This window comes from Rhinolophus hipposideros, assembly GCF_964194185.1.
Source record: "Rhinolophus hipposideros genome assembly, chromosome: 16".
Lineage (NCBI taxonomy): Eukaryota > Metazoa > Chordata > Mammalia > Chiroptera > Rhinolophidae > Rhinolophus > Rhinolophus hipposideros.
Window position 1 is genome coordinate 24135617 of NC_138062.1, and position 23310 is coordinate 24158926.

At 37.0% G+C, this 23310-nt stretch overlaps 1 protein-coding gene across 1 annotated transcript in view; it reads left to right on the forward strand.

The window, feature by feature from the left end:
- The first annotated feature begins 223 nt into the window (after positions 1–223).
- The window catches only part of ARFIP1 (ARF interacting protein 1), an 82861-nt gene continuing 59774 nt past the window's right edge, over positions 224–23310 (forward strand). The window contains 2 exon segments of the mRNA XM_081076773.1: positions 224–315; positions 21648–21749. Coding sequence (XP_080932899.1) covers positions 21657–21749 — 93 coding nt within the window. The 5' untranslated portion in view covers positions 224–315; positions 21648–21656.

Sequence of the window (23310 nt, forward strand, 5' to 3'; positions counted from 1 at the left end):
GCAGCAGCGGAGCCCCGGATGTGGTTGCTAAGGCCGCAGTGGAGGGGCGGGGCCAGCCTCTGGAGAGGGGCGGAGGGGGTCTTGTGGGAGGAGCGCTGGCACCATAGAGACGTGGCCGGGCCGGGCGAGATTGAGGGAGAGAGAGGCCGTCCAGGGCCCTGGACAGCGCTACTTCCGGTCTCCTCACTTCCGGCTACGCTCCTCTCGGTGCTGGTGTCGTAGGCCGGGTTGGAAGATCGCCGGTCTGTGTCCTCGGCGGTTGGTCAGTGTGAGGCTGTGACAGCTGCAGTTGCTCCCCGCCCCAGAGGACCCGAGGTGCGTGGGGGGAGGGGAAAGAGGAAAAGCACCCCGTCGCGTTTCCGCTCACTTCTTCTCAGGCTTGAGACGATTCCAGAGAGCAGTGGGGAAGATAATCCTGGACGTGAGAGCTGCCGGGTTCCCAGCGGACAGGTGAGGGCGGAGCTGGCCCACCTGGCCAGAGACGGGGGAGGACGAGTCTGACGTGGTTGGCGGTGGCGGACACGTTGCCTTTGGGGTTCCGGACTTGCACGGGGCACTTTTATCCTTAGTCTGTACCGTATCTGCCCAAGTGTTCGGCCTTTGCTTTCTGCCCCTTGGGTCCTCCTGTCCCCCCGAGTGTGTCCGCTGAAACAGCCGGAGGGAGAGGGAGGAGGGCTGGTCCTTCCCGGGCGGCCCCCTCGTGGCCTTGCCTGCACTGGATGCGAAAAGGGGTGGCAGGATCCACGTCTTCCTCGGCTGAGGCTCGGAGTGGGGCGCCGTCACGTTTCGTGTCCGGCCTTCATTTCTCTCCCCTCCCTCCCTCCCCCGCCTCCTCCCTCCCTCCCCCGCCTCCTCCCTCCCTCCCCCGCCTCCTCCCTCCCTCCGTGAGAGGCCCCCCGAGAGGGTCCTCGGGCCGTGGTGCAGACGGGAGCCTGGCTGCGCCGGCGTCCGGGAAGGAGGTCGTGCGGCCGTCTGCTCGTCTCTTCCTCTTTGCCAAGTTACTACTGTTGACGTGTCTAGGAAAAGGGAAGAGGTGGTGTTTTTTTTTATTATTATTATTATTCTTTTAAAGAACTGTTTCTGGAGGCTTTTTTTCCCCTGTCTTATTACTTCCTTTGTTTTGTTCTTATCTCCCCGTTGAGCCCTTTGATCTCAAAAAGTTTGTAGTTTAACTTCCTGCAAATCCTTGAGCCACCCCCACTTTTAGGATTTCTGTTCCCCTCCCTTAGTTTTCAACCAAAGTATCTAAGTCCTCTGACTCTTTATTTGGTAAGGAAAAAAATGGAAGATTGGCAAGACTTTTCCTAAACTTGTGCTTTCCCCTTGCAAGGGTGTGTTCACGTTGGCCATTCAATTAACTCCACGGGCATGGAAATTGTGCACCGGAATTGGTTGCCTTTAAATCAGTGCTGTGTGAAGGTGGCAGGAATTGGCCGTTTCACTGCTACTATCTCAGAGTGACTGCAACACACTGTGTATTAGCACTGTTTTAATCCCACTTTTCTTCCGTTTGTCCTGTGTTTGTTTTCCTTGCTTAAAATGACCAACACCCTCTCCCCACTACCGTCTGACACTTATCATCTGTAAAAGTAGAAAATATTTCTAATCATATTTTATGGATTAAAATCTCTTATCTCAGTTACTTTTTCAAATTTAATAAATTATGTTAATCCTGGGCTATGTCTTGGGGTACATCGTTTATGTGGTCTGACTCATTCCCCAACCCTGAAATTAAGTGCAAAAAGGTGCATTTGGGGTGGGGGTGAGGGTGGGGGGGGGCGAATCTATTTTTTTTAAATCAAATTCTCAAAGGAGATATATAACCTCCAAATTGTGTATGTATGTATGTATATAAAATATATACAGATATATATGTATATACACATATAAAGTGTGTATATATATATATATATATATGAGATATGTAACCTCCAGATATATAACCACATGTTGGTGTCTTATTGAAGATAATGAAAACTTTTTGTGGGGCTGTTTTTCAAATTGTAAATAGCTTATTTTGGGCGAGTAGAATGCAGAGATTCTAGCTTTATACTGAAATCTCTAACAAAATGTCAGTGTTTCTAAATTCCTTCCTACACCTAGAGAAGGAAGTAAGACTGCCTGCTTCAGTTCCTGATTTGCGGTTTTGAGGTTTCTTTTTAGGGATAGCTGTTTGTGGCCAATGCTATGGAGATCCAGTGGATTTATAAATTAATATTGCTATTATTTTTTAAATACATATAAATATCACTAACCTGCTAGATACAATTTAGTGTAAAAAATTTAAATTCTGGTTGCATTTTGCTTTCATTTTCTTGTTTGTCACTTGAGGCATCTACTCTGGCCTTGGCTTTGCTAGAAAGGACAAATAAAATGTTTTACTAGTGTGGTCTATAAGCTTTCAGTATGTTGCTGCTTATCTTGAAATCCTCTTTCTCTCTATTCTATATTAGGTATATTAAGGATCGTTTTCTCTTGTGAATAAGTTGTATCCTTCCAAACTTAATGTAAGTCTACAGTGCATATTTGAATTTACTGCTTTGGTTGTGAAGTGTTTGTAGATCAAGGATTGAAGTTCTAAATGTTTGACCCTTGTTTCATAGACTGTTAGAACTTGAAGAGACCTATACAGCTCATATAGAGTAACCAGTTTCTTCTGCTCACAAAGTAAAATAATAATCCATATAGAGTAACCAGTTTCTTTTGCTCACAAAATAAAATAATTTTCCCTCTGTCTAGCATTCTTACTTATAGGTGCAGAAAACATAACTTTATAAAGAGTAGATTACGCTAACTTAGTTTCCTTCTAATATAATGACAAAGAAGATAGACTATATCTCACACCATAACAACAATTAACATTCGATTGTTTATTGCATGCCAGGGATTATGCTAAGTGCTTTACATGATTATCTCATCTAATACAGCAACCTTATTTTTATAGACTTCCCCATTTTTATAGATGAAGAAACTAAGTGATTACTAATGAAGCTAAATGATTAACTGAGCTAAATTAATCTGCTCAGAATTAGACTGGCGGAGATAGGATTGAACCTAGGTTGTCTGACTCCAGTCTGTGAGCTCTTAGCTACCACACTAGACTGCTTCTGCCGTATTTCCTTTACATCTTTTTTTGGGATGAGTTCGGGGTATCTCACCTGATTTTCTATCAGGTGTTAAGAAAAGATCTTTTCCTTTATTTATCTTCAGTGGATGAACACCTGATTGTCATACTGACAAAAGAAATAAATTTGTGGTGTTATTTGATAGTCTTTTCCCACGGGGATGGGTATAAATCTGTATGTATGTGGTGTGTGTGTGTGTGTGTGTGTGTGTGTGTGTTGTGACATATGAGGGGTGAAAAATGTGCAAATAAAGGTTTTAAGTAATAAATAAACTCAGCATTGTGAAAGTCTAGAGGTATAAATACATTCCAGAATGATAAATTTGGAATGGAGTAAGGAGTAAAGTCAACAGTGAATTTAAGATAATATGGCTATAGATGAAAAACTAAAAATATTTGTACAGACTGGAAAGAGTAGTTCCACATAATATGGAAGATGGTGAATGAGGGACTGTGACAGTCTAAAAGATATGCACCAGCATTAGTTACAGGATGTATGAAAAAAAGTACAAAACAAGAGAATGTGAAAATGATCTTGTTATCTTTGGCCGCCACAAGCTTTAGGCAGTCATGGAAGCCATTGAATAGCTCTTGCAGATTCCCAGCTATTCTCTACAAAACAAAAGTATGTATTTTCTTTCTCTCTTTCCTTTGGTCGTTTTTCTTCCCTCCATCTTTTATCCCCCTCTACTCCGTTACTTCTAAACCTTTGTCTTAGGATAGTTATAGGCTGGCGTTGCTGGAAGTTGCTCAAATCTTCTGTGAAAATATGGCAATATCTTTGCCATATTATCACCAAAGAGTTTTTATTTTGTTTCATTTTTGTATACCTATGATAGCATTGGGCTAGCAGCTCTTTGATGTTCAGGCTTGATCCTCTTTGGGTAATTGACACACTGTCTTTGGAGCAGGAGCAGAAGAACCGCAAATGGTGGTGAGGCCTAACTCATCCAGAGGAAGGAGTAAGTTGGCCAACTCATTTCTGCTAGCATGAGGTCGTATTTTAGAGCAAGTTTTCCCACTTTTCTATATTGTGTCACACATAGAAAATGATTGTATTTGTATGACAGGCTCTAGCCAGGCCCTTCCTGGCTCCCTGAGGGAGTGAGGAGGGGGTGGTCAGCAATTTCACACATCTGCAATCTATTCTTGGCACACTGGTTGAAAAGCTTTGCCCTAGAGAAGAAGAATATATGACTGTTTGTTTAATACCTTGTGTTTATTTAGCATATAATAATTTACAAAGCACTTTCACGTATATTCTCATTTTACTTCTACTCCAGGCATGTTGAGTAGGTAAAACAGATAACACTACCATGTTAGAAAGGAAGAAATTGAGGTTTTATAGCTAAAGTGCTATAAAGGGATGGGTCAGGAATTCAAATCCCAGGTGCAAAGAGTCCTTGGGGGTTAAGCCAGTGACCTGTGACCTCTAGGATGTCCAGGACCATCTCTGTTTTGTTTCAGAGTGCCACCTTCAGCATCTAGGGCAGCTTTAGGCACAGAGAAGTCCATAGTAGTTGTCATTTATTGAGTGCTATTCTGGGTAGGCTTTCTAAATGCTATCTGTGTATTAGGAATTCTTATTTTCTGTTAACAATGGAAGAATCAGGTATAGAAACCAGCAGGAATAATTAGTCCAAGGTCACCCAAGTAGTAAAAGGAGAACCACAAAACTCATAACCAAAGTTGCTTGACTCCAAAGCTTGGACTCTTCACTCTAGTGACTAAATGATATCAGGACATTGCAGGGTAGGCGCTGGGTTCCTATGAAAGTGTGTGACATTGGTAGGAAGAGGGCGATGTGATAGTGGAGAAAGGAAGATAGGCAAGTGGACTATTAAATGTTTATGCTTAGTAGTTTTGAGATAGACTTCTAGAGATGATGGCGACCTAATCGGATTTCCAATAGGATGGGCATAAGTAGAAGAGAAATAATGCTGGAAGTCAAAGAGACTTGGATCATTGGTGCTATAGATACCACTAACTAAAGGGTTAAAAATGTAGATACTCTTTAAATGGCTCATGTTAATTGTAGATTATTTCTTAAAGGTAGGTTTACAGATTATTTTTGTTTTCCTCTTTCCATATTTCCTAATTTTTCTACATGGCATATTAATTACTTTTAAAAATAAAAATAGTTTTGTTTTGTTTTTAAGATTTTACTGGGGAAGGGGAACAGGACTTTATTGGGGAACAGTGTGTACTTCCAGGCCTTTTTTCCAAGTCAAGTTGTTGTCCTTTCAGTCTTAGTTGTGGAGGGCGCAGCTCAGCTCTAGGTCCAGTTGCCGTTATTAGTTGCAGGGGGCGCAGCCCACCATCCCTTGCAGGAGTGGAGCCGGCAACCTTGTGGTTGGGAGAACGCACTCCAACCAACTGAGCCATCCAGGAGCTCAGCGGCAGCTCAGCTCAAGGTGCCGTATTCAATCTTAGTTGCAGGGGGCAGAGCCCACCATCCCTTACAGGACTTGAGGAGTTGAACCGGCAACCTTGTGGTTGAGAGCCCACTGGCCCGTGTGGGAATCGAACTGGCAGCCTTCTGAGTTAGGAGCATGGAGCTCTAACCTCCTGAGCCTCCGGGCCGGCCCCTAAAAATAGTTTTAATTATACAAGTAATATACCAGGCATGCCAAAAAAATGTATACAAGCGGATACTTTGGTCAGTGTTGCTCAAGCAGTAGTTCACCATAATCAGAAGTGTTTGGACGCTGATGGTAACCACTTTGAGCACCTTTTATAACAGCAGAAGTCAAACGTGCCTTGTAGTCATCTCTTGTTATCGGTATATACTGAGTATTACAATTTTAATATAGTTTTCCTTTCTTAAAATGTGTACACAGTTTTGGCACCCTCTGTATATTCTTGAAATAAAAATTAAAATAATAGCAGATGAAATGAAAACTGTTCCCCAACCTACTGCCTGTCAATTCACGGGTAGTTGTTGCTGATTAGATGAAACACACGAGGAAGCTCAAAACTTGTGCTAATACCGTAGCCACGAGCCACATGTGGCTACTTAAATGAGTTAAAAGGAGGATTTTAAAAACCTCATTTCCTTAGTCACATCAGGCACATTGCAAGTGCTCAGTAGCCACATGTGGCTAGTGGCCACTTCATTGGGCATCACGGGTATAGAGCATGTCCAACAACATTGGCCAGCTCTTCTTAAACTTGAATAAAATACTATGTAATTGGTGATGTAATTACTATACGATTGAACCAAGATTTTAAAAATCTGTGTCCCCGTGGAGCCTACCAGTTTTTGTTTTAGCTGGTAAAATATTATTGCCATGTTCTCTCTTAGTTTTTTGTTTTAACTAAATCCAGATGGTCAAAGTCTAATGTTTTTCTTGGATATTTGGGGATTATAGTCAGCTGCTTTTCTAGGATAAAGATGATAGCTTTTCTAAGAGCATGAGTGTTTTCTATCCCCTTTGAGCTCTAGACCTGTATACGAGTATCTTGCTATCTAGTTGGCACCCTCTCTTGAATATATTAAAGGTATCTCAAATACAACGTCTAAAACTAAACTGATTTCTCCCTCACTCCCCCCAAAACCCCAAAATGTTGGTCCTCTTTCTTTGTTCCTTATTTAAGTGAATGACTTCATTATCTTTCCAGTTGTAAAATCCAGAAAACTAGGAGTGATCGTTAATAAGTCCTCTTCCTGATACAGCCAGTCTGTTAAGTTCTATTAATTTTACTTTTTAAATGTCTTTAATCTGTACTTCTTCCCATTTCTACCGCTACCACTTTAGTGTATTACCATCATCTTGCCCGAAATTTCTACAGTAGCCTCCATTCTTGTCTACCCACTCCTACTATCCATCCTTCTTTAATCCATTATCCATCCTGAAGGCACAGTGACTTATTTTGAAACATACATCTGATTGTCACTCTCCCCTTCTCCTCCTCAATCCTTTTATGGCTTCCCATTGCTTCTAGGGTAAAAATGAAAACTCCGTAACAATGCTTAGCCCTCTAGCCTCATCATTTATCATGTTCTGCTGACCTCTCCACTTCAGCCAAGCTGGCCTCCTTTTAGTCCTTTCCATTACAAGACCTTTCCTTACACATGGTTTTCTCCCTGTCTGGACCACTCTTTCTTTATTTTTACTTCACTTGATGGCCATCCTTCATGCCTCAACTGAAGTTTTGCTTCCTTAGGGAATACTCCCAAAGTAGGTAGTAACGTACATTTACCACAGTTGCAATTTACATTTATTTGTGTGATTATATGATTGTTTTTCTCTTCCATTGCCTCCAAATGTCGTCAAGACAGGGAGCACGTCTTATTGTCTTTTGGGGCTCACTGTTGAGTCCCTAAGACGTAGCTATGTGCCTGACACCTAAATACTGATTGAATTGCGAAGTTAATGTTATTAAAGATTTCAGTTCATGGATTTTTGGAATATAGGATTTTAAATAATGATATTTATAAATATAGTAAAGATAGTAGTAGTTCAACTGCCAGTTATACTGTTTTTTAAAGTAAATGAAAGATTATTTTAATAATACATATTTATATTATTTTTACAAACAATTATAAAATACAGCACAGTATTCTTAGATTATTTTATATTAATAATAAACTCATATTTTAGAACAGTTTTAAGTTTACAGAATATTGCAGAGATAGTATAGAGATTCTTATATACCCTATGCCAAGTTTCCCATTATTAACATATTACATTGGTGGTACATTTGTCATAATTCATGAACCAATATTCATACAGTATTATTAACTAACGTGTTCTCATTGCCTCTGTTTTTTCCAAATGTTCCTATTTCAGGATCCCAACCAGGATACCGCATTACATTTAGTTGTCATGTGTCCTCTTAGTTTTGACAGTTTCACAGATGCCTTGTTTTTGATGACAACTTAATAGTTTTAAGGATTATTGGTCAGGTGTTTTGTAAAATGTCCCTCAATTGGGATTTGTCTGTGAGTTTTTCATGAGTAGACTGGGCAATGTGTTTTTGCGAAAAAGACTCCCGTGATAAAGTGCCATTCTCATCATATGAAGAGTAAATACTGTCCCTGTGCTTTACCACTGTTGACGTTAACCTTGATCACCTGGCTTGGGATAGTGTTTGTCAGGTTTGTCTGACAAAAGTTTCTTTCCCCCTCTTTTTTTTTGCATATTGTACTTTTTAGAAAGTTCCTATGGGAAGTGCACACTTAAGGAGTGGGGAGTTACGTTCCACCTCCTGAACAGTGGAGAATTTAAAAAATTCTTTGGCAAGGGAGATTTGCCTCTTTTGCCCCACTTATTAATTTATTCAATCATTTACATATATCAGTATTGACTCATGCTTGGAATTTTATACTCCAGTGCTGCTTTACTTATTTTGTTGCTCGACTTGTTCTAGCTTTGGCCACTGGGAGCTGATCTTTCAGTTGGTTCCTATACTCCTTTGACATATTCCCATCATTGTGAGTTTTTTTGCTGTTGTTCTTACTATTATTTTTTTTTTAAAGCATCTTTTTACTTTCTGGCACTATAAGATGCTCCAGGCTCATATTGTATATTTCTTGCCCCAGTCCTGGAATCAGCCAATCATCCAACGAGCACTGGTTCCCTTTATTGAAGAATGGCATTAGAAAACTAAGATCTGAGCGTTGTACGTGCTTACTATTGCTGGGGTTGCTTCTAGGAAGTATAAACTAACTCATATATATATACATATCTATAAATATTTCTGTATGTAGCTATATATTAAGCTATATTCTTAGATTATGTACTCTGAGCTTTTTTCCATTGAAAAATATTACTTGTGAATATTAAAGGGTTCATTTTAGATGTTGGGGGGAATTTAGTAACAGAATTAAAATAACTCTCCAGTTCTCTTGGGTCTTGGTTGGCTTCACTGCTAATGTTCTGGAATTTAGTTAGCCATCTATGAAGAATGAGGCCACAGCACACTGAATAATTTAAGTTTATTTACAGCTAGTTTTCTTTCAGGGAGTAATTTAGTTTTGAGAGTCTTATCATTTTACTTCTCATTAGTTTCTCTGTAACACAACCTGAGTGGGGAAAATAAAAAGACTTCCCCAAACAGTTAATGTCGTTACTTAGTTAAAAGTTGGTAATGATGGTGAGGATGGGAATTGTTGAATATCTGTTAGGTTTATTTTTAAATTGTTTTTCACTACTATATGTAATTGAGAATTATATGTATTTTGCTAAAGCTTTCTACTTTTGAATTATCTAGATCGATATGTTTATCTTCATGAGCAACATGAAGTTAATATCACTGTCTAGAAGGACTTATATATAGGTGTCTAGCAAAATAGCTTTTGCAGATACCAGATAGTTGTTGACATAAACACAGCTGCATTTTGTAAATGATTACCTTATTTCTTTTTACTTGATTCTACTTATGAAAGGAAATGTACTGTGAACGTATTGTATTGTAAACCATTTTCAGTTTAATATTATTTGCATTGGACAGCAGGGAAAAGGACTTTTTTCCTATTTTAAGAAAACTACCATTATAAAGAAACAAAATTATTTTAAATTGTTTTGACTAAAACAGAAAGCTTCCGTAGTTCAGATATTATTTTTCAACTCTAAACATATGTAGTTACTTAATGTAATCACTGTGTGTTTTAACTCTAGATTTTTTATTGCAAATAAGTCAGTTCAATTTGAAAGTTAATGTTGAATTATGAAATTAAAACAATTACGAAATTAGAACAAGTCACTCTTCCTATTTATTTTTGAGTGAGAAAAGATAGACATATTCCAACAGATTCCTGAGAATGAAAGAAATAGAGCCACTTTATTTAATCTTTAGCCTGGTTAGCCATTCTCTGCACTATCAGTGATACAACAATCTAAAGAAACTAAGCAAGTTCAGATCACAGCAAGCCCAAGTTTTGCTACTGTTGCCCCGTTTTTGCATTTACTGCCTTAGGCTTGTCCTTGGCGGTCAGAACTCCCTGGTCATCCCATATATGGTATTTGTCGTACTTCTCTAGCTTTTTTACTGAGTGCCCCAGAAAGAAGAACCTTTCAGAATGTCCTTATGTTCTCACCCCCATTCCTCTATGCTAACATCTTACATAACCATAATATAATTATCAAGAATAGGACATTAAAATCAGAACAATATTATTAACTAAATTATAAGCGTTATTAGAATTTCACCACATTTTCAACTAACTGTCCCTTTTCTGTTCCAGGATCTTGTATAGGAATACACATTGAATTGAGTTATTTCTCTATAATCTCTTTTAAACTATAAGTTTCTCACACTTCCCTTGTCTTTTATGACCATGACACTTTTGAAGAGTACTGATCAGTTATTTTGTAGAATGTTCCTCAGGTTTGGTTTGTCCACTGTTTTCTCATGATTGGACTAAGTTTACGCAGTTTTTGGCAAGAATACCACAAAAATGACACTGTGTCCTCCTTCTCAGTGCAGCCCATCGAAGGGATTACATCAATGTTGATATGTTGCGATCACTTGGTTAAGTGAGATCTGTTTAATTTCTTCACTGTAAGTTGTGAGTTTCTGTACTTACTATCTTTCCCTTTTTTTAGTAAATAATTACCTTGTGGAAGGTGCTTGGAGAAGATGTAAATCCTGTTTGTCCTCACACTTTTGCCCTCTAATTTTAGTATTCATCCGTGGATCTTGTCTGCAACATTTATTACTGTGATGTTTACTTGGTGGTGGCGTTGTTTCCCTCTTTTTTTTCTCCGTTTATTAATTGAGATTCTGTTCTGAGGAGGAATTATCTCTTTACCCCCATTTACTTATTTATTTGATTATTTATAGCAGTATGTGCTCATTAATATTTGCTTTATTCTATGGGTTTAAATCCAGTACTATAATTATTTTGTTGCTCAGTTTGTTCCAGCATTGACAACTAGGGACTCATTCAGGTTGACTCTTTCAGCAAACTCCCCCCTCTTTTTTTCCCCCCCTTAACTTTTCCTTACTTTCTGACACTTCGAAAATGTTCCAGGCTCATTTTGTATTTCCTCTGTCCCAGCCTTAGAATCCACCAGTTCTCCTTAAGAGCTGTAGTTCCTTTTGTTGGAGAATGGAGTTTAGAGACCAAGGTCTGAGCATTAGGTCTACTCATTATAGCTGAGTATCCCTGCTTCTAGGCTCTCTCGGCGAGCAAAGTTAGGAAACCTACACGTATACATACCATGTTTCCCCAAAAATAAGACCTAGCTGGACCATCAGCTCTAATGCGTCTTTTGGAGCAAAAATTAATATGAGACCCTGTCTTATTTTACTATAAGACTGGGTATAATATAATATAAATAATATAATACTGGGCCTTATATTGATTTTTGCTCCAAAAGACGCATTAGAGCTGATGGTCCAGCTAGGTTTTATTTTCCGGGAAACACAGTACATAATACACAAACATACAAGTGTAGACAGTTATGTTTGCGAACTCATCCTAGTAAAAGTCCTACATCCCTCATTGCTGAATATCGCTACGGTCACCTTCGAAGTGCTCCCCTTGGGAAGCTATGCACCGACGCCAGTGCCTAGTCCTCCCTTCACAGCAATTTTGGAACTCTTTTTCTGGAATGGCCATCAGAGCTGTCATTGTATTACCCTTGATGTCCTGAATGTCATCAAAATGTCTTCTTTTCAATATTTCCTTTATCTTTGGGTAAAGAAGGAAGTCATTGGGGGCCAGATCAGGTGAATAGGGAGGGTGTTCCAATACAGTTATTTGTTTACTGGCTAAAAACTCCCTCACAGACAGTGCTGTGTGAGCTGGTGCATTGTCGTGATGCAAGAGCCATGAATTGTTGGAGAAAAGTGCAGGTTGATCAACTTTTTCACACAACCTTTTCAGCACTTCCAAATAGTAAACTTGGTTAACTGTCCGGTTGGTACAAATTTATAATGAATAATCCCTCTGATATCAAAAAAAGGTTAGCAACATCGTTGCAACAAATTGGAGAACTTACCTGTCTGATCTTGTATGAGTATAATACACACACATACTAAGAAACACACATTAAAAACCATGAGTTTATACTAATAACTGACTCCAGTCCAACACCACAGGTTTTATTTTAGCATTTCTCCTTTGTTTCTAGTTCTAGTATTTATATTTTATTTACTTATTTGTTCAATTCTATTATGCACATAATGTAATTTCAGAATTATTAATCCATAACCCTGTGAAAACACTTTTACTAACTAGATTAACAGCATTTATGTACAATTCTTTTTGGTCAAGATACTCTTTTCTCCTTCCTTTTCCCATTCCCAACCCCCTCCTCTATTTCTCTCTCTTTCCCTCCTTCTTCCTTTACCCCTTCTTCTCCCTTCCCTTCCTTGGGTTATTCATTTATAATACAGTTAGGTTCATTTATATCATTTTGTGTTTTTGTATCATTTTGAGTTCCCCCTTCGATCATGGTTGGTTTTAATTATTTTTTTAATGAAGGATATGTGAAAATTACTATGGTTCTAAGAGTCAGAATTATTTAAAAATACGTATTTAGAGAAGTGTTGCTCCCACCTTATCCTTGCTACTCTGTTCCCATTTCCTACTTCTTTACACTTTTCTCCCACCTGCGCCCTGTAGTTAACCTATCTCCTTAGTTTCTGGTTTATCCTTCTTGTATTTCTCTTGTTTCAATGAGCAGAAACATATATTTTCATGTATTCTCTTTCTTCTTACACGAAGGTAGCATGCATATAGATAATTTTGCCTTTTTCATGTAGCAGTATGTCCTGGAAAACCTTCATGTCATAGAGATCGTCCTCATTTTTTTACAGTTGCATAATACTCCACTGTTTGGATGTTTATTCAATCACTTTCCTGTGTAGAGACATTTAAACTGTTTCTGATATTTTACAATTATGAAAAAGGCTGCAATGTGTATATATTTTTATATTGTTGGAGGTGTATTCCCAGGATAGATTCCTAGAAATGGGATTGCCGGGTTCAAAAGACAATGCCTATGTGATTTTTTTAGGCATTACCAAAGTTCCCTCCAGAATGGTTGTACCAATTTGAATTTCCGTTAGCAATGCATAAGAGTGTCTGCTTCCATATGGCCTCACTAGTAGGATGTTTTGTTATATTTAGAATTTTTTGCTGGTCTAATAGGTGAGAAATGGTATCTCAATGTTGTTTTAACTTGAATTATGAGTGAATTATAACTCTAATTATGAGTGAATTTGAGCATTTTTTATATTGTGGATGGCCATTCTAATATCTCTCTTTGGTTAATTGTTCATGTCTTTTTGTTTGTTTTTTCTTTGTCTCTGGTTTTGGTCTTCTTTTTCCTTTGCTTTAAGTTTGTTACATATTAGGGATGTCAGCCTGTTGTGGCATATAATATAATATGTTGTGAATATTTTATCCTAGCTTATTTATTGTCTTTTGTCTTTGTAGTGTTTGTGTTACACAATTTTTAAAACATTTTTATTTAATCAAATTTATCAATTTTTTAAAATTGTCTCGATTCTTAGAATTAAAAAGCCTTTCTGTACACCAAGTTTAAAGCTTAATTCCAATATAAAATTAACTTCTTAATATATTTCTCTTTATTCTAATGAACTAGAACAGTTCTTAACTAAATTATTTAATGCATGCTTAACACATTTTACTTTTAGGTATGTCTGACTGCAGCAATGATATTACTGCTCTCGGTGCATCTAAACCAGCCACAGAAGAAGTCAAGTCTAATTCTGAGGTGATTGGGTGGTTATTTTTACCGTTATTTGAAGTCAGCCCGTCTCAATCAAAGTTTTAGACTGTCCAAATTGACTTAGTTGGTCTAAACATATGCCATTCTAAATAAACTCTTTTACACACATTGACACAGGATAGGAGTGGGAGGGGAGAGATTTCTTCATAATGAGAAATAAGTTACCATTTGCCTTTTCACATAAAAATGAACAGAAAAGTTAGGGTCAAACTGTCGTAAAGTTTAAATATGAAATGAGGTTTCTGTTGAAATGATAGTGGTCATAGGTTCACATCTGAGCTCATCTATTCCCATATGCTCTCTCTAGTTAGGTATGCAGCAGAATTCAAGCGTAGCGTTTTGGGTTTTGTTTTTTTAAATACTGAGTTCTGGAGTTTACTTTAGACTCACTGAATCTGAATCTACAGTGATAAACGTGGGGCCACGTGCATTTTTTTTCTTTTTGGAAGTTCTACGGGTGATTCTAAAATATACTGTGTAAGAACCACTAGTTCTTTAGAATAAGGAGAAATATGTTAAGTTAATTTAATATTGAAATCAAGTCACCAGCTGTCTTTTGGATATCTAATGCTAGTAAGATCTCTCATATTTGTAGTGCTTAAAGATTTACAGAGTAGCACTTTCATGTTGGCCCACCTTGGCCCTTAGAACAATTTGGTATCATTCAGTTAGGTAAGTAGAACAACTATTATTTTCCCCATTTATTTGTCAAACATTTAACTTTCAGAGAGGTAAGTGACTGACTTGTAGGAATTGGCAAGGCTGGGACACAACATGGGGTTTTCTGACTCCAGCTGCAGTATTTCTGAACCAATGTGCCATCGGTACATGTGGCACAAAGCTAGACACAGTCTTTCTTCAGTCAAGCCAAGACACTGTGAGTCTGTGTGAAAGGCTTTAATAAAGGATTGAGAGCTAGATAGTTCATTTTTAGTCCAAAAGCCAGTGACGAGTTCTGGTTGGTAAAATATATATTATCTGTAGAGGAGTCGGAATTCTTTGTGATTTAAAATAGTTTGGCTGTTTACCATTTGTCAAAGCAGTGTTCTAGTTATATTTAGTTCTGGGAAACTAGGGAGTTATGTATACTATATTTATCTTAACTCATGGATTTGATTTTTTTATGATCAGATCTCTGAATGTATACAGTTGAGAGACGATCAGAGGAAGTTTGATGCGTGTGAACTACAGGAAGGATTGGCAGCCTAGCCAACAATGGGCCTCATAATAATGAATGAAAGTATTCTTTCTGTGATTTACCACTGTGAGTTTCATCTGTGTGAAATGTCACTCAGATAGATGCTAAATTAGAAGTTCCCTGCTCTATAGTAGAGAGTTAAGCCTCGATGACAGTGATCTGAATCAACTACCAAGTAATTGATTGTTCAAATTTGTCTGTAAATTAACAATAAAATCCATGTTAGGCATTGCCTGTGTTTTTAACCATAACCAAATGTGCAGTGTCCACAGGGAATATTGTAACTTTTTTAAAAGACCAGGTATGTGACTATAATACGAATTTATGCCCAAATATAAAAGCATTATACAGTTAACCAAAGTAGGATTTAGGAATATTTTGTGATTTTTCGAATTCCCTATTTATTAGTATTGTACTAACTTAAATCTGCTTTTTTCAAAATACATAATGAAAATATTTTTGGTGTCAAATTTGCTCATAAGAACTCTTCTTTTAATATATTATAGCTCTACATGTTTTATAGCTGTTCTCTTAATTTAAATGTTCTATACACCAGAATTTTCAGTAATTCAGACTAATCTTAGTAGAGCTTGGCACATCGCTGGTGGTCAATTTGATGAATGAATGAATTCTCACTCTAATAGTGTAAGTGATACGGATATTGGTTTCTTGGAAATGGAATATGATGACCTGGGTGATAGTTTTCATTTCTTTAAAAGCAAAACAAAACAACAAAAATTCCAGCATTTTGTGCTGAGCCAACCCTGAACAAGAAGAGACTTAAAGTTTACTTATGTTCTGTAAGGTGAATTGTCTTCTTATGATCACTTAGCTAGCTAATTGCAGAACCCAGGGTGATTTCCTAACTCTCAATCTAATGATGTTTCCATTAAAATGTCTATCTCTTCAGTGACCATAAAAACGCTTTCTTCTTCTACATATTTTTTTTTCTGATATTAGTTTTTTTAATCATTTTGAATTAAAAAAGAGAAGAAAATATGAGCTTTGCTTGCTTTGTACTCTAGTGCAGTCTTGATTAGAGAAGATAAAAGGAGATTTTGTTCTTTGTGTTTTTTTTATATTCAACTTTATATCTCAAAATGTGTTTAAACTGCTGCTTCTGTATCTGAGGCAGAAATGATGGCCTAATAGGGATCATTCACCAAGAGCCTGTTACAGGTGCTGTACTGGGCTTTACATATATTATCTCATTTAATGCTACAGAAACCTTGTTTGCAGTTGACGTTTTCTCCCTCATTTTGTAAGTTAGGCAACAGGGACCTAGAAGGGTTAACATAGCTAATAAGGAAGAGAGCTGTAATTTGAACCCAAAGAAAGTGGAAAAAATAAGTAAATTTAAAAAACTAATTAGGAAAAAGTTATTTAAAAGTAGAAGCAAGAAAGTTTGGAACACAAGCAAGTAAGCTGTATTTTTAACAACAACAAAACAGGAAAGCAAAGTAGGTGTGTTAAGTATTTATTAGCATATCCTCGGATTATTAACTGAATTTTTCTTTTCTGTCTGCACTTCAGTATATTAACACTAATACATATATCAGTTTCTAATATCAAAGAAAAATAGACAGATATTTGTATTCTTCTTTTATGTAAGCAACTCAGAGGTCTAAAAAGTGAACTGAGTGCAGATCCTGCACTCAAGGTGCATGTTGATTAATAGAGGAAATTTTTAAATAAATGTAGAATAATAATGCCTTTACATTGGTACAGATGAAGAATTGTGGCAGTTCAGAGCATAGCCAGGAGAATCAGTGAAGGTGGCATTTAAACTCGGTCTTACGTGTGGGTAGAGTTTGAGCACAGGAGTGATGATGGTCGCTGCTTGAACAGAGACACAGGAAGGAAATTGAGAGACATGTATGAGGAAGTGTGAACTAAGTCTGATTTAATATGGTATCTGAAGAAGTATAATTGGTAGAAAGAAGATAGTGCAGGTCACGTAAGGATTTTGAGTGTCAAGAGGACTCGGCTTTTATGTTGGAAACATTGGGGAGGGAGACAAACATGTTAAACGTTGTATACATACATTATTGTATAATATAAAGTAAAGTAGTCCTTACTGCTGTAAAGCAAAATAAGGGACTAAAGAGTGTTGAAGAGTGCTGATTTACATTAGTTGGTCAGGTGAAGTTTGGGTGAAGTTTGAGCAGAAACCTGAATGAGATGAGGGAGAGAGTCATGTGAAAATCTGAGAGTGAGAACCTTCAAAAAAGAGGAAACAGCAAGGGCAAAAATAAGATTGGTATGTTTGAGGAATCGTGGCAGGGATCTGTGGCTGGAACTGAGTGTCAGGAAAGAGCCAGAGGAAATGTGGTTCAAGTGGTAACTAGCAGCTGAGATTGGCTTGATACACAAACTAGAATGACAGGCAGAAAAGGGGAGAAAGTTGGGAGAAGATTTGAAAGGTAGTATTTAGGTAGGTCTCAGGATCATCTTCCTTTTAAAACCATGAAATTGCCAAGATAGAATAAAGAAAAAAAACAAAACACGGCTACAAACAATAACATTTGTAATCATATTTGAACTCTTATCTTGATACTGGTCTGTTTTAGAAAAGTGTACTTAGGGTACCCATAGTGACAAAGTTAGGAAGAGTAGCTGTACTGGTAAATACTAGTGTTGATGGAATTATTCCAGTATTTGTCCTGTTGGTCCTGAGATGAAATCAGGGGACTGTAATTATAACATCTTTATATAGCATTTTCAGTTTTTGAAGCAATTTCACATTTGATTCTTATAATATCTGTGTGATATACAGGTGAGGTTAACAATCGCATTTTATAAATGAGGAAATCGAAAACTTACGGAAGTAAAGTGACTTCTAAAAAGTTATAAAAAGGGACAGAGCTAGGCCTTAAATTCATGTCTCCAGATTACTTCATTAGTTCTCCTGAGATTTCATGCAGTCGGCCTATTCACTTAATACTTTTGAACCATATTGAATTAATACTTGGTGATAAATACATTAACCATTTTTTAAAGAAGGTCATAGTTTTACTAATACAGAAAGAAATTTCAAAGACTGTTTGAAATATGAGTTTAATAGAATTGTTCTCTCTTTCTGTAGGCACACAAAAATCTAAATAATTTCATCTGACACAGAAGGCATTTGTGCTTTTTGGTATTGGAACAAAATATGGCCTCTGTTAACATACATAATTTGTCCAGTAAGCATTGTAGCCTTCATTGTCTGAAGCCATGACAATAACAATTAGAGTTGAATATTTGTGGCCTCTTTCTTCTTTCACACTCTTTACTTTCTTCACTGCTCTTTTGTCTAGAATTGTCTGAAATTAAGCATTTACTCCCTTAAATTAGAAGAAAATGTAACTGCGACTTGATAGTAAAGCAAAAATCCCTGCTGAACATACACAGCCAGTAAACTGAGCATTGAAAATATTTCACTGTATCTTTTAATGAATTTTCAAATAACTTTTTAAAGTGGTAGATTTATGAAACAATTAGAAAACCTTTATTATTATTATTATTATTATTATTATTATTATTATTATTATTATAACACCTTGTTTTTGCTTGCTCAGTGATAAATTAAAGAGCACTGTTAAATGTGTGCTTTAGAAGATACAATGCCTACTACAGTTCCAGAAGTCTAATTAAGCCTAAGACAAATTCTTTTACATCCTTTCTAGAAAGTTTCTACCTTGTTTGTAAGCATTTTAGAAATTAGGTTTTATACCACTAATAATATTTCCAGCATGCCTTCTCTTACATTTTTAAGATAGATTTTTAGTCTTTAAATGAATTTTTGTTAATGTCTCATTTTTTATTTTCCATGGGGTGTTCACCTATAAATGCTGTCAAATGTGAAGTCTTTTGTAATGTTATGTCAAGGCATATTTTCAGGATTTGAAAAACATAAGTAGTGCCAGAAAAAAATTACATGAGCTTTTTTCTTTTAGCCTGGGTCTTGGGCAGCTACCATGTTTCCCCGAAAATAAGACCTAGCTGGACCATCAGCTGTAATGCGTCTTTTGGAGCAAAAATTAATATAAGAACCGGTATTATATTATATTGTGTTGTGTTGTGTTGTATTGTGTTACGTTGTATTGTATTGTATTGTATTATACCCAATCTTATATTAAAATAAGACAGGGTCTTATATTAATTTTTGCTCCAAAAGATGCATTAGAGCTAATGGTCCAGCTAGGTCTTATTTTCAGGGAAACACGGTACAGAAAAGGCTATAGACTAGGACTTGAATTGACAGGGAGAAGAATTCCTGTGCATTCTGAGGGTGATGATGAAGTTAGTAGACATTTGGTTGCTGATTGGCCAGTATGGGAGAGTTAGGGGTGAGTATGGTATGAGAAGTAGCCTCCGAAGTACATAGGTAGGGGTCCAATTGTGCAGTTTTAGAGCCATGTTGTAGCTCTTGGAGTGCCGAGAAAGTTTGTTTGATTATCTGGCATTTTGAGCTTTTATGTAGTAAGGACTCAGGCTCTGCCTCTCCTCAGCCTCCCCATGGGGAGGCTTTCCCAACATTGGAAGGGGGCTGTGGCTGGGCAGCCAAAAGGAGGAGATATATGCAGTGCTTGGCTGAAGCCTGATTTGGCAAACCAAAACGAGGCACTTGTTTTTTGCTGTTGTGAAAGATCTAGGATGAGCACCTGGGATCTGAGGAACAGAGAGTCTTTTTTAAAATCTGTCGTCCTTTAAATATCCTCTTAGACGCAAGTACTTGTGATTTTCAGACTCTGAGTCAAACGGAATATACGATGTCCGTAAATGACACTTAAGACTGCAGTGATTTTTCTGGTGAGAGGGTATTGGTCTCACATATTTGTGTCATGGAGACATATTTTGGAAAATGACAAACTATTTGCTACTGGGTTGTGGAGCTGCAAGTCAGCCCCCTCCTTGTAGATGGGTGCTATGATTGGGCCGTATGCCTCCCCACCAGTCGAGTGTGATCCCTGTGCGTGGATTTTGGGTTTGCAGAAAAAAATAGGTTCTCTGCCAATAAAGATGATAGAATGGAATTTTACCCTTAAAAAAAAAATCAACAGTTTATTGAGGTAAGATTGGCTTATGGTATAAATCCACCCATTTTAAATATACACTCCAATGAATTTTGACAAATGTATAAACTTGGGAAACCATAATGACAATCAAGATACAGAATATTTCCATCATCCTCAAGTTTCTTGTGCCCCTTTGCACTCAGTCTTCCCCTACTCCTCCCCTATTTCCAGGTACCAACTGATCTGTCATAGATTGGTTTTGTATGTTCTAGAGTTCTATATAACTGGAATCATATAGTATGTATTCTTTTATGTCTGGCTTTTTAAGCTCAGCATAATGATTTGAGATTAAGCAACAGTGATTCATTATTCCATTGTATGTATATATCACAATTTGTTTTTCCATTAACCTGTTGCTGGACATTGTTTAGTTTTTAGTTTTGGGTTCTTGTGAGTAAAGCTACTGTGAATATGCCAGACATGATGTGCTGGGTAAAAGGAACTACTGTAAATGGGCCTTTAGCAATGCAGTGAGTGGTAAGGTGTGGGGGGAGGGAAGAGTCCTGTATACAGTCCTGTGCTTAGGTCTCAGCCTTCAGTGAGCCTGTGCCTCTGGACTGTGAACTTCACCCGCATTTCTCAGCTTCTTTCCCAGCCCCTTAGCGGGGTCAGGATGGCCAGAGTGTTCTGGATTGCGGGCTATATCCCCTCCTCCGGTCAGTTAGGCACTGATTATACCCAAGCAGCTTAGGCTCTGGTTTCTCCTGAGGGTAGGCCTTCTTGGAAGAATGGAGTGCTCTGGTGTATTTAAAAATGGTTCCGTTTCTCCTCCCCAGCTGGAAGGACAGGCACCTGTTCTCTGTGAAAAGTGGAATAAATTGTTTAGCTTACTTACTCTGAAGTTTTTCGACTTTAGAAATAAGGGAAAATAGATTATTTTTAAGGTCCTTTACAGAGATGAAATGCTCATTTTAACTTATAGCCACACATGTTTTTTTAAATCACATACGATTGGAGCAAGAAACATTTTTACCAACCATAATTAATGTTCTGTTATTGATTAATGTATTTAGTTTCTGAAAGAAATTTATATTTTCTATAGTTATAAAATTAAGGTAGGTATTTTTAAACATTATTTGACCTTTAGAACAGTAAAGTCGGAGTGTAAAACACAATTCTCCTAGTATGGAGGTTTAAAATTTTTTATTACACCGGGGAAACTCTTTAGACAAAAGCTGACTTAGAAGCCCATTATATACAATAGGAAAAGTAGAATTGCTTTAGTTGAATTAATAATCAAGCTTGGCTTTCTGTAATATTTTTCCAGTTGTAAGTGATAGTCTATCACAACGTTATTTACAAGGCAAGGATATTGCCCCCTTGTACCTATAACAAGTAGCTTGTCAAGAAATTTGAGTGCAGTTTTCAAAGCTAGATGCATTTTTAAATTATATTAGTATCATGTTTATTATATATAAGTATTAGGTAGGTTGTAATTATTTCTAAAAATGCTATAATGATGGCTTTTCAGTGCCATCAACGTGAATATAGTCTTTTGAATATTTGCCTTTTCTGACTTGGTGTTATTTATGACTATTTGTTTTCTCTTTTTTTAGGAGTCTACCATGGCTCAAGAATCTCCCAAAAATTCAGCAGCAGAAATTTCAGTGACTAGTAATGGAGAAGTTGATGACTCTCATGAACATGGCTTTAATAGGGTAAGAACACTTTTCTTTCTCTTCATGCAAAGAATCATGATAAGCCCTTAAATGTTGAGATGAAAGTAATACACAGAGTTTAATATGGGAACATTTCCTGAGATTGGCTAAAATGCCAGTAATCTTACATTATCAGGTAGATCATGTTAGTGATTTGTCAAGATTAAGCTCTAGGCCAGTAAGCACTTTGGCTTTAATGTTATCAGTAATTCTGTTGTATTACCAGAGCAAGAGTATGTCTGGTGATTTTGGCATATAACTTTATAAAACTACTTAATTTTATTTGTGATAAGCAGAAATACTAGCTATAGATTACCTTGAAAAAATTGGCACCGTCTAATCTCTTTTCTATGTGTCTTTAGTACATAATTCCTAGATAAACTGCTCCTAACTTTACTGTTCACTTTCTAAAGTGGCAATCTTGACTCAGTGCAAAATGTGATTCTTGTAATTTCGACCAGCCTCTTTTTTGAAACTGAAATTTAATTCATTTTAATGGAAACACCTGGGTTTGAAGATAACCTGGGTTCAAATTTTAGCTCTGCAATTTCTAGTGGTATAACCTTGGAAGAATATTTATTTAATTTTTTCTAGTTTTTGTTTTCTAATCTCTATAAATGAGAATCTTATTTTTATGAGGATATTAATATTAAATGAGATAAAATAATATCCCAAGTATAGTCCTAGAAATGGTAGTGATGGATGGTTATTGTTTCTGGAGATATTTTCATGAAGCATCCCTCTTTATGACATTTGATACATGCATAAAACTTTAAAAATGTAGTTTTCATATTCTTCAAAAGGTAATGGTTGAAAGATAGTTGAATTATTTTACAGTTTAAATAGGACTCTTTACTTCATACATATAAGAATAAAATCATTTACGTACTTTAGTTTGACAGAAGGTGATATTTTAGATGGGGTTTCTTGGTCTCAGCACTATGAGCATTTTGTTATTGTGGAGGGTTGGTCTATGCATGGAGGATGGTAAGCAGCATTGCTGGCCGCTTGCTACTAGGTACCAGTGACACCCTACTGTTGTGACAAACAACAGTGTCTCCAGGTGTTGCCAAATGTCCCTACAGGTGGGGAGAAACTCGTTTCTGGTTGAGAACCACTGTTTAGATAGATCACTTTCGTTGATTTTAGAAAATTCCATTGAATTTCACTTATTTTTGCCTCAGCAATCCTTTGGAGGAAATTAATATAGCTTCAAGCTTTATGTTTATTTTAATTGCAACTGGTTTAACTTGGTTTCTAAGCACCTGTGGCCCCAATATAGAGTGACTCACAGAAGAAAAAGACTCTTAAATTCTGAACACAAAATCATTTTCACTTCATGTTTTAGCCTTTCAGTTGTTTGAAAACACTAAGACACACCTGCAATAATAAGGAAACCCAAGTTACCATCATTAGACTCTACCAATTACTTACATTAATTCAAATAACTCATTATACCAAAGTGTTAATGATTGCTTCATCTTTCCATAACAGCTCCTCTCGCAAATTTATTCTGAAGATACTTATTATCTGCTGTATACCAGGCACTGGGGATATAACA